This window comes from Schistocerca gregaria, chromosome 8, assembly GCF_023897955.1.
Source record: "Schistocerca gregaria isolate iqSchGreg1 chromosome 8, iqSchGreg1.2, whole genome shotgun sequence".
Classification (NCBI taxonomy): domain Eukaryota; kingdom Metazoa; phylum Arthropoda; class Insecta; order Orthoptera; family Acrididae; genus Schistocerca; species Schistocerca gregaria.
The window spans coordinates 510034487-510047563 of record NC_064927.1 but is presented as its reverse complement, the minus strand read 5'-3'; the positions used below and the strand labels follow the sequence as shown (position 1 = coordinate 510047563).

At 38.8% G+C, this 13077-nt stretch overlaps 1 protein-coding gene across 1 annotated transcript in view; it reads left to right on the top strand.

Annotated features, from left to right (window-relative positions):
- The window catches only part of LOC126284210 (odorant-binding protein 59a), a 154921-nt gene that overhangs the window by 31215 nt on the left and 110629 nt on the right, over positions 1-13077 (top strand). The window contains exon 2 of the mRNA XM_049982977.1: positions 11796-12021. Within this exon, the coding sequence (XP_049838934.1) occupies positions 11796-12021 (226 nt within the window). The remainder of the gene's footprint in view (positions 1-11795; positions 12022-13077) is intronic.

The window sequence follows — 13077 nt, the reverse complement described above, 5'->3', positions numbered from 1 at the left end:
AGGAGTGTGTAAATATCGCTTACAGATATATGCCACAAGTGACACCCAATCACCTGACCACGTTTGAGGTCCATGAGTTCCATTTGGTGGGCCATTCTTCTCTCTCACGATGTCTAATGACTACTGAGGTTGCTGATATGGAGTACCTGACACTAGGTAGCAGCACAATGCTACTAATATGAAAAATATATGTTTTTGGGGGTGCCTGGGTACTTTTGACCACATAGTGTAGGTGTGTTCATTTCTTAAAGACATGCAGCCAGAATTCTGCTGATTGTTACAAATGGTAAGAGCTAATGTCAGCTTTGGCGGTGCTTGCTAGACTGTCTGCCCAACTGACATGACCACATGAAGAGATGTGCTTCACTGGGCTATGTTGTTACATCGTGGCATTGCATGGCTCATTGACACACAACTGCCAGATTTCCATATTTGTTGCAGGCCCCACAGTGAGCAGCACAGTGAAGGGAACCTGTTCTTATATGATACTGGCCACACTCTGGGCATTACATTGTTGGCACATGCTTCAAAATCAATGTAAGAAGATTTTTTTGTCATACCCATTTCTTATTAAAAATGGGTTTCAGTTCTGTGAAAAAATCATTGTGATTGATATACTTAAGTTTCTCATGAGATACTTGTGACAAAGATGACCATAAACTTTGATAAGACTTAGAGGTATCAAGAAAAGATGATGAAACTGAATCATGAGCTAGATGCTGCACACATTGGTGACCAAATACATCTGATATCTAAATTTCTTTGGTGAAAATATGTGGAACAAGTGCCAATGCGGTTGGTGGACTGGCTTAAATCTGCATTAACAGTGCCACCCATGTGAGATGTTGTTTATGCCTCTTACAGCCAGACATGTGACTTTCTGACCGGCATCATGCAGTACCTGTGGATCATCACTGCTATGGATACTTACTGTACATGGGAGTATAATACAAGACCCCAAACATCTCTTGTCTGTTCTGTTTCTGGATCATGCAACCACTGGAACACAGTTGCATTATTGGTTCACTGTCTTCCCATCTTTCAGGAATCTGTCTTTGCATCATGTGATTTGGCTCTGGTCAAGTGCTACCTTGAAAACACTCCTAAACATTTTGTGTATTCCTTGGTGAGTGATAGAGAGTGCCTTTATTTTTAATAGACTATATGAAAGACATAGCAACAACTTTCAAAGGATGTTGTGACTATTGGCTGATGCTTTTTCAGGTTATCAATGTGGCTAGGCTCCTTGTGCCATGAAGTAGTGAAACCCTGTCCTAGGCAGCCCCAGGATCCAACAGTTCCAGAGCTGCAATGAGCATAGAAATCTTCGAATAGCTAAATGATTTGTCATAAACATCAGGGAAACATTTTATTATTTGGGTATTGAGCAGTAGCCAAGATGAAGAATTATAAGGGTATAATCAATCATGGCATTACTGAAGTAACCACCTTGGACTGATAACCAGTAGCTTTTGGGAAATGTAAACCAAGATTTTCAAATACAGCTCACCATAGCTTGCCAACTTTGACATTCAATAGCTCATTAACTTAGTTTTTACAATAATATGACAGAATTAAATAAACACTGCTATGCAACAGATAATGGCTTTGAATTTGAGAAAGTAAATTAACAAAACATAAGCAAATTAACTCTACAGCTAAAAAACTTTTTAAAAAATAAAAGAAAAACACTCAAGTGGCTGGAACAGTCTTTCCAGCACAGTAATTAAAAATGTGTAAATTTGTGTTTAAACCAATCAAAGAAGGTGTGTTTCCCAACACACTGAAAAGAAGCATTGCCAGGCCAATACATGAAAAAGGACCAAAGGACGAAGCATCAAACGACAGACCAGTATCACTGATTCCTGCATTTATTAAGATTTTCATATGGAGATGAGTGTTTTGTGCCATTGGCCAGGTGGCCCCATACGGGGCAGGTCTGGCTGCCTTGGTGCATTCGACACCACAATGGGTGACCTGCATGCCGGATGGAGATGAAATGATGATGAAGACAACACCATACCCAGTCCCTGAGCGAAGAAAATCCCCGACCCAACCGGTAATCAAACCCAGGCCCCTGAGGACGGCAGTCCATCATGCTGACCATTCAGCTATCGGGGTGGACAAGATTTTCATATCTACTTGTATAAACCCAACATGGATTTTGAGAAGTCCACAGTAACACAACAGCTGTCACAGAGTTTTTGAACTAAGTCTATAGCTAAGTATATGAAGGAAAGCATATGGTAGACATATTTTTAGATCTGAAAAAGCTCTCAATCTGGTAAACCATGCAGTTCTCTTCAGAAAGAGAAGGCATGCAATATCACACACACATCTCTTCACTTCCTACCTACTTATCTAAAAAAACCATAAAGAATACATAAATATCAATTTTCAAAATGGGATGAAAAAAAATTGACATTCAGTTTATGACAAACAGTAATGCCAGATGTGCTAAAAGGGTCAATATTGGGACCATTTGTGGGCTTTCAAAAACATTAAAATGAAATGGTGGTGAGACCCTCAACTATGTAGGCTCCGACTCAGAGTTGAAATATTAAATGTTTTGGCTGATTTTGTTGTCTAGGGGCTGGGATATATAGTTGCTGCATTATAAGCTAAATACTGCTGAGTCTACAGTATACAATATGAATATATACATGAATAAAATGGTCGAAGGTTCTTATCACTCGGCAATTGTGAATGTAATGTAGAAATTTATAAGTGAAAGATTGCAATTAAATAAAATCTGCAGGTACTATCTTAATGACTTTAAATGATGAGTTTGATAGTAGAAGTACATTTGAGAATGCGGTATATTTCTGCAAAACACTTATTGGTGTCAATGGTCCAGCAATTAGATAAAATATAACTTGAATAACAGGGAAGCAATAGATTCCTACTTCAAGTAATTAGTTGTGAACAACAACATAGTCATGAGATATTCACTTCTGAATGCATACTATGTCTTCACTACAGAACCCATGGAAATCACACAAGAGCACTCTGAAATATTTCTATCCATGTGCAAATCGATCCCCACAATTTCCTAGTCTCTCCTGTGACCGTACGTCACGCCTTCGCATCCCCCCGCCATTCCATGCCCAGCACTCACTCCCGTGTCCTCTCCTGTACTCCTCAGAACTGCGCTGTCCACCCCCAAAACGATTCTCCTCCCACACTTCCATATAGTCTCGCCATGTGCCCTGTTTGGAACAATCACTGTGATTGGCTAGAGGAATCCAGCCCTGTCTCCAAGCCAATGTGCACACACAAACATAATGAAACACATTCAAAATACTAGATTAAATAAATATTCCTACAGCTGGACAGAAAATGTGCTCTAACATACTTTATTAAATACATAAGCAAATTAAATAAACATATATCAAAAGAATAGGAAGCAAAAATAGGCCAGTAGCCTAATATCTCTGTTCTTTCTAAAACACAGTAAATATGTAACCAATTTCTTCATGAAAAGTATATATCCAGTACAAACAAAGACATAGATGAATAAATATATTTATAAGCAAGCTGCTACCATTTCTTTTTGTAACTGTGGAGTAATTATGGCCTGATGTGACCAATAGTAATCAGCCACTTTGAACTCCAATAATTCATGTACTATTCAGCTTACATGCCTGTAATTCATACCAATTTAGGTCTACACCATTAACTTTCTAAAGACATGTTGATCGACAAAATCAGTTGAGCTGTTTAGATTGTGGAAATTCATTGCTGGGTGTCACTAGTATAATTTATCATCAGATACTAAACTTTATACTAATAAAGATATTGAAACTCTGATTACGTCATCAGAATCATTGTGCAAATAATGGTAATGCACGTGTTCTTTTTGAGGTATCATGATTATTCTGGTTACTATTAATTTCTATATGAACTGTGAAATGTCTGCCGTTAATGTTTCACAAAGTCCGCCACCTTTGGCGTTCCTGGCATGTCTCCTTCATCGAGACAGTGTCACCACGGAATTCCCAGTCATGCAGCTGGACCATGCTCTGGCGCTATCCCTCTTGCTAAGCTAACTTTTGGCAGCATGTGGTTGCTGCCAGGCCACAACCAGCCAAGTGGCCCCAGCGCATCCACGCCAACTCTGAATTTATAATATTTTCAGGGCACTTCAACTCGTCCATTACCTCGCACACCTCCACTTATTAACATTCTGGCTTGCCAGAATGTTCAGAATTAGCAGCCTTCAGTTGATACAAGTATATATAAAACAAATTTCAAAGAACAGAATTAAGTGATTAAAATGCCAGGGAAATAGTGTATGCAAGATTTTTGTAGTGGTGTGGAGCTGCATGAATTTTGAAATAACTTAAACTAACACAAATTATGAATGAAATGGCGTATTAAATAAATGCCTGAATTTCAGTTATGCCTGAGTGGAGTGCCACAATAAACTAACAAATTACTAATGAATCCCCAAATAAACATATAAATTATCCCTCTAAATTTACTACCACTAATTACAGAACAGCTTTTTGCTTCTGCCCTTTCTCTATACACCCTTAGCAATTTTAAACTTCTGTCATTTCCACATATGCAGCAGTAATGACTGTAATGTTCTACCATACCAACGCCAATCAGACTCACTAGACACACTCCTCCTTCATATACCAATTTGTACGAACTTCATTACACAAACTATCCCCATCTACACAATTTAATTCAGCCCTCTCTAAATTTTCTGTTAGTTCTTCCACACATTTCACTGATTCATTACCCACAGCATGCACAACTTTACTGTTTTTCCCCTCCAAAATATCAACACTTGCAGCTTCAACAAAGTTACACATCAATTCACTGTTAAACACTTTATCTTCTTGACATAATACATCTATGCCTAAGCCATCATCACCACAAATATTCATCTCAGCAACATTATCTATTAATACATAATTTAAAATTCACATCAGAAACCTTACTTTCCTCTGTCGACAAATTAACTTTATGTGAATACTACTCAACTTTATCCTCCGCCACTTCATTACATAAATTGCTGCTACCTTGTGGTACAAGGGACTTCCAGCCTTGCTACTTTCCACTGTGATCAGACAAAAATCAGTACACACTGCAATTTCTACACCCTTCTCATCAAGATTAACTTCTGATCTAACTTTAAATACATTCTCACATTCATACTCTGAGAAACATTTTAGAACCACACTTACATCAACAAGTTTCCTTTTTACTTCATTCATGATTAGAAATGCGTAAATTCCTTCTCCTGAAAGATAAATATCAGTAGCTTTTACATCATTACATAAAGTACCGTTACTATGTTCTTTTAAACAGAAATCATCTACCTCTACTGTTACATTTTTAACTTCAACCATTGACAAGACCAATGCTAAGCCTCCCTTATTAACATTGATGCTTTCCATCGAAACACAATCACCCTTACTTGCAGCTGGTGAGACCAGCTTCACTAACATCAGTGCTTTTCACTGACTCACAAGTACTTGTTACTATGACACCTTCCTTACTGCAATTGCTACTATTTCCTAATACCTCTTCAGAACTCTCCATACTATTTGCTTTCATAACATTCATCTCCTCTTTAACTTCTTTTCAGCCACTGAATCTTTCCATTTATTACCATTCACACAATCATTCATTACACATTCATAACTCATATCTGTTATAACTTCAAGTTGAACAAATATATTTCAAGGAAGATGCACTACATGAAAGTCACACATCAAGTAAACAGAGTAAGACATGTCTACACTTTAACAGTAAAATTATAACAGAGCAAGTCTAATGGCCGATGGCTGGCTGGCCGCTTAGTTGGCCCTGCTGCTGCGTGGCTGGCAGACAGTGCCGCATGCAGAGTATACGCGTGACTGCGCGGCGGCACTTTGAAAGATCTGTGAGTTACAACACTTTTCCCTCCTTTGGAGTTTTGGCACAGGTCTTGATGGAGGTGGCCTGTAGATAACTAACGTACATAGGTGTTGTTTGACTGGCCTTAAGGTCTCGAGGAGGACGCTTCCCATACGGACGGAAGTGTCCCCGATGATAACGGGTTGAGATGACAGGAGATGTGGGGTCGAATCTGCTGGGGCCCAGAGCACTAATTTGCCCACTGCGGCAAGTCCGGTTATTATAACAGGAGGCCAGGTGCGATGTATCCACGTCTGTAGGAGAAGGAGGTGAGCAGAGTTGCTCCGACAGATGATGCATGGGCACGTCTCCTGGTGGCATCAGTTCTTGTGCTGGCACTGATATGATGGTGAGAGGATTGCATTGTGAGTAATGAGAGCTTCCAGTATCCCGAGCATCAGGTAGAGCCAAAGGTGGTGTAGCGGCATCCGGAGCAGGTATTGCCGGCTCACGAGGCCAAAGCTGGTCCAAATGACGCACTGCAGTACCCGTGTCCATCTGGATTTCATACAGGTGTTGGCCATGGTATCGTAAGATGTGGCCAGGAGTCCGTTTTGGATGTTTGCCATATTCCCGTACTGATACAAGGTCGTCGGCGGTGAACTGGCCAAGTGAAGGCACCCGCAGCCATGAGGTGGAAGGCCACAGAAGATGAAGTAGCATGCGGGGCTGTTGGCCATGTAAGAGCTCAGATGGGCTGTGGTCACCCATGGGGGTGAAATGGTAAGAAGCCATAAACTGGAGAAGCGCATCATCAGCAGCAGAAGAAGTCAGGAGTTGGGTTGTTCAGAACAGTCAGAAAAACGGTGTGCAAGTACTGCACTGACCATGTATTGAGAGGCGTCCATGGCAAGAACAAGATGTTGGCCAGGTCAATAAGTAGCTAGGCACGGGGCCTGTTTCAGCATAGTCTTCAATTTCTGGAAAGCCGCAGTGCATGATGCTGACCAGTGAAAAGGCACGTTTTTATGCAGCAGGCGATGCAACGGCTGAGCCACCAAAGCAGCAGATGATAAAAACTTGTGGTAGTATGCTATTTTCCCCAAGAAGGCCTGCAGTTCCTTAACAGATGTAGGGCAAGGAAGGGCATGATCGCAGCGACAGTTTGCTGAAATGGACAAATACCATCCCGAGAGAGTTGAAACCCCAAGTACGTGATAGATGCCTGTAAAAATTTTGATTTCTGAACATTACACTTAAGACCAGCAGTCTGTAAGACATGAAAAAGTGTGCAGAGATTTTGAAGATGTTTGTCAGTGGTGGAGCCAGTGACAACAATGTCGTCCTGGTAATTTATACACGCAGGGACAGTGAGCAATAATTGTTCCAAGAATCACTGAAAGAGAGCAGGGGCGCTGGCAACCCCAAATGGCAATCATTGGTACTGATAGAGGCCGAAAGGTGTGTTAAGGACCAGAAACTGCTGGGAAGCAGCGTCGAGAGGAAGTTGATGATAAGCTTCTGACAGGTCAAGTATAGAAAAAACTGGCCTCCAGCACATTTAGTGAACAATTCTTCAGGTCGAGGCAAAGGGGAAGTGTCGATAAGGCATTGAGCATTTACAGTGGCTTTGAAATTGCCACAGAGACAAATATCACCATTTGGCTTAGCAACGACAATTACAGGAGAGGACCACTCACTGGAAGTAACAGGAAGAAAGACCCCTGAAGCAGTGAGACAATCCAACTCCCGTTTGACCTGATCACAAAGGGCCACAGAAATGGGTGGAGCCCGAAAAAACTTAGGCCGAGCAGTGGGTTTGAGCGAGATATGCACTTCAAAGTCGTTTGCACAGCCTAACCCAGGAGAAAAAGGGACAAAAATGTCATCAAAAAGGAATCCAATTGAGCATAAGGAATAGCATCAGAGATGATATTGACAGAGTCATCTATGGAGAACCCAAAAACACGAAAGGCATCAAAACCAAAATGATTCTCCACGTTACTATGGTTGACCACAAATATGGGAGCAGTGTGAATGACAGATTTGAAAGATACCTCAGCATCAAATTGTCCCAAGAGAGAAATCTTCTGTTTACTGTAAGTCCATAATTTTTATGCAAATTCTAGAAATTCATCCATGGAATCACATGAACTATGGACAAGATCCCACAGCAAATCTTTGGGGAGTCACATTTTTAATGTGCTGATTTCCATTAAAACCCAGAATGGATTTTTCACATGCATAAGCTTGCCAAGTTTGCACTTGCAAAAATCTCTCATCATCCCATCCCCGTACCTGTAACTTGGCCCATTTAAAAATTCATTTTGGATCCACATCTGTTATGCCTTATTCCAAAATTTATTAAAAGTTTTGGCAGATTTCATTGTCTAGGGGATGGGGTATGTTGTTTTTCATTACAAGCCAAATACTGCTGAGTGTACAGTATAAATATGAACATACACATGAATCAAACAGTTGAAGGTTCCTATCACTAGGCAATTGCGAATGTAGCATAGAAATTTATAGATGAAAGATTGCAGTTAAATAAAATCTGCAGGTACTATATTAGTGACTTTAAATGATGAGTATGATAGTAGAAATACTTTTGCGAATGTGGTATATTTCTGCAAAACACTTATTGGTGTCGATGGTTCAGCAGTTAAATAAAATATAAGTTGAATAACAGGGAAACAATAGATTTCTACTGCACATAATTAATTATGAACAACAGCGCAGCTCACAAGATATTTACTTCTAAATGCATACTATGTCTTCACTGTAGAAACCATGGAACTCTACCACGTTAGCACTCCGAAGTATTTCTATCACCCGCGACTATGTGCAAACTGCTCCACACTCCAAGTCTCTTTTGTGACCGTGGGTCCATCGCGCTGTCATGTGCAGCAATTCCCATGTCCTGTGCTGTACTTTTTCTGTGTCCTCTCATGCTGCAGTCTTCAGACTCCCCCTCCATTCACTTTAGTAGTAGCCTCCCTTAGTAACAAGCGCTGTGATTGGTGATAGGGCTTCTGTCATGGCTCCAAGCCAACGTACACTCACAAACATTTTAAAACACATTCAAAATACTGGATTTACATTTAAATAACTTTAAATTAAATAAATATACCTATGGCTGGACCATAAACACGCTATAACTCACATTATTAAATACATAAACAAATTAAATAAACATATATGAAAGGGCTAGAACAGAAGGTTGGCCAGTAGCCTAATGTCTCTGTGCTTTCTAAAACACAGTAAATATGTACCAATTTCTTCATGAATAGTATATGTCCAACATAAACAAAGACATAGACGAATAAATATATTTATAAGCGTGCTGCTACCGTTTTTTCATGTAACTGTGGAGTATTTATGGCCTGGCACGACCAATAGTAATCGGCCACTTTGACCTCCAATAATTGATGTACTATTTGAGTTACATGCCTGTAATTCATACCAATTTAGGTCTGCACTAATAGCTTTCTAAAGACATGTTGATTGACAAAATCGTTGAGCCGGTTAGATTTTGGAAATTTGTTGCTGGGTGTTACTTGTATAATTTATCGTCAAATACTAAACTTTAAACTAATAAAGATATTGAAAATCTGATGACACCATCAGAATCATTGTGCGAATAATGGTAAAGTACATGCTTCTTTTTGAGGTATCATGATTCATCTGGCTTCTGTTAATTTCTATACAAACTGTGAAATATTTGCCATTAATGTTTCACAAAGTTCGCCAACTTTGGCATTCCTGGCATATCTCCTTCATCGACTCAGTGTCACATGAAATTCCCAGTTACACAGCTGGACCATGCTCTGGCGCTATCCCTCTTGCTAAGCTAACTTTTGGCAGCACATGGGTTTTGCCAGGCTGTGATCCACTGAGAGGCCCCAGCGCAGCCACGGCAACTCTGAACTTAGAATATTTTTAGTGCCCCACAACTCGACCCGTACCTTACACATTTATTTTTTCTTATGTACCAGTATGTAGATCGTATTATACATCCTTCAAATTCCCATATAATTGTTCATAGTGAATACAATCCACTGCAGCTGTAATTTCAAAGGTCCTATATCTGGATAAAGGCTTGTATGCCAGCTGGATCTCAGGACACAAATCCCACCTTCAGGTGCTACTGAAACAACAAAGATTAATTAGGACACTATACCAAATTATTTAACTTATAATTAAATTTTCCTTAAGACATTTGAGTTTCATTTTTATCATTTTAATTCATTTCTTCAGCTTCCATCATTAGTCATGAAAATGATTTAATATTGTTTAATATTGGAAGAGACATTAATGTTGTAAACCATAAGTATAACATAATTAAGTACAACTAAACCATACAAGTTATGTAGAACACCTAACAAGTTTATTCATTAGTATGAGAGAGCATTTGTAGGTGAGACATGAGAAATGAGGGACTGACCAGTAAAACTTGAGGTAAACATAGCCAGACTGAAAAAAACAAGACTAAATTTATAAATACACGTGCATAAATCGAAAATATACCCTGACAACCTACTATGAATGCCAGATATGCACCATAGAAATGAGAGGGACAATATATGGGCAAAAATGCTGTTACAAACAACCAAAATGCCAATAACAAAACTGCAAAATATAACATACAATATAAGTGCTCCAGCAGCCACAAGTCAAGTACACCCAACATGACCCATGGCTGCCATGTGGAGCACAAGCAGACACACCAGTACACACAAGCCACTGAGTGGCTGCAGCATGAACTAGTGCTGAAGTTCACATTTCTGTGCTTAGCAGTCTGGGCTGGACAGTGAAGAGTCAGTGAAAAAAAAAGTCCCCTAGAACTTAGAACTACTTAAACGTAACTAACCTAAGGACATCACACACACCTATACCCGAGGCAGGATTCGAACCTGCGACCATAGCGGTAGGGTGGTTCCAGACTGTAGCGCCTAGAACCACTCGACCATCAGTGAATCAGTCTGACTCTATCTCACCCCTTTAGGGGCTAAATTTTCAAAAACAGTGAAATACATATTTTTTCAACTTTGAAGCAAAACACCAATTTTGAAAGGTGTAGCTTCAAAAATGCTCGTCTAATGAAATATTTCCATATAAACTTTCATCCCCAGTTTTACTCACATAGGGGTTGAATTTCCAAAAACAGTGAAATAGATATTATTTTTATTTCTAACTGAGAAGCCAAATTTAAATTTTAGTAGATTCAGCTGTAAAAATGGTTTCATAATAAAATATTTTCATAAAAAAGTCTCACCTCTTATTCCATCCACTTAGAGGTTCAATTTCCAAAAACACTGAAACATGTATGTTTTTATTGGCAACTGAGAAGTCAAATACCAATGTTCACAGGTGTATCCTTAAAAATAATTTAGAAGTTCTTTAATAATGATCTATTTTTTTAAAGAAAAGATTTCACCCGTATTTTACACCTTTAGGGTTAAATTTCCAAAAATGCTAAAACACATAGTTCTTTATTTTAGACTGAGAAACCAAATACCAATTTTCATAGGTCTAGCTTCAGTACTGCCTTAATATACTCTTTCTCAAAATAAATAAATAAATAATTAAATAAAAAATAAAAAAATTCACTCCCTATTTCTCCTCCTCAGGGCTAGAATTTAAAAAAAAATCATTCTTAAATGACACCTAAAGTATAACATCCACACCTTCCCCAAATTTCAAGTTTCTGTTCATAGCAGTTTAGACCAGGCAATGAGTCAGTCAGTCAAGATGGTTCCTTTTATATATGGAGATATGACATATAACAATATGCCATTGTTCAATATTGTTACAATATGACATATGACTACACTCAAAAAGAAGTATAAATAAAAAGTACTATATTAACTTTAATGCAAACCTTTTAGCGAATATTCTAAAATGTAATTTGGTAATATTATTTCTTTTGTACTATCATCAAGGGGCTAAAATGTCATACTGATGAAGATTCACAAAACCCAGATGAATTTCAAGAGGTTGCTGCCATATGTATGAAGAATACATCAGGATCTGAGCTTAACAGAAGTGACAGAGAAAATAAAAGGAATGGAAACAATTATCACAAAAATAATTTTGGAAACACCAATGACAACTGGAGCAGTGGTGGTATGGGGCAGACCTTCCCTGGTTATAATAGTGAAAATGAAGGTAAATGGACTTCTCATAAATGATTTATATTACGCAAAATATATTGTCACTAACTTTATCGCCAACATACAAAAATATACATTCAGTACTAATCTTCACTTGTATATCATAAAAATAATACTGTAAAAGTGTGGGAAGAACAATAATGTTGTGTATGTGCCACACACAGTGATCAGCATTAGCATCTTAGAGTAAGTGGATGTAAAGTAAACTATATCTAACAAAGTGGTTCAACAATGCAATGAGAAAATCCACACAGTTATTAACATTAGTATCTTAAGGCAAGTGGATAGAGGATAAATTACATTTAACACAAGTGCTTCAACTACACAATAAGAAAACCAGACACATAATATTGCATGAATCAAAAAGTGTACAAGTTCATATTTTTAAACCACCAGGGGAAATGATCTTTCATTGCCACCTTTTCTTTCTTATAGAATTCACCATTCAAAATGATATACAGGTAGTTAGTCATACAGTAATGGAACAGCCAGTAGACATCATCAGCAAAGACAGAACTGGAAAATTCTGCAGGTTCTTTTAGTGGAACCTTCTTTACAATAACACTGTTTAAGAGCTAACCATTATACACGGTACAGGATTTAATTGCATTGTGACTGAAGTACACTGAATATTTAAAGTAATATTTTTGCAAATTGGGTCCAAACAGCGGCACCATGATAGTGACAGCAATATTGGCTCACCACCTCCACAAGTCTGAGATGCTTGCAAAAATTTGTTGTATGGCTCTATCTCCCTCTCTGCTACTCAGCATATAGTGGAGATGCTGAGTCGCAGGTATGCACAACAAAAAGACTCTCACAATTAAAGCCTTCAGCCATGGTCCTTCATCAACAATAGACACACACACACGTGCACACACACATTCACACAAATACAACTCATACATATGACTGTAGTCTCAGGCAACTGAAACCACACTGCGAGCATCTGCACCAGTGCATTATGGGAGTGGCAACTGGGTGGGGATAAGGAGGAGGCTGGGATGGGGAGGGGGAGGGATAGTTTGGTGGGGGTGATGGACAGTGAAAT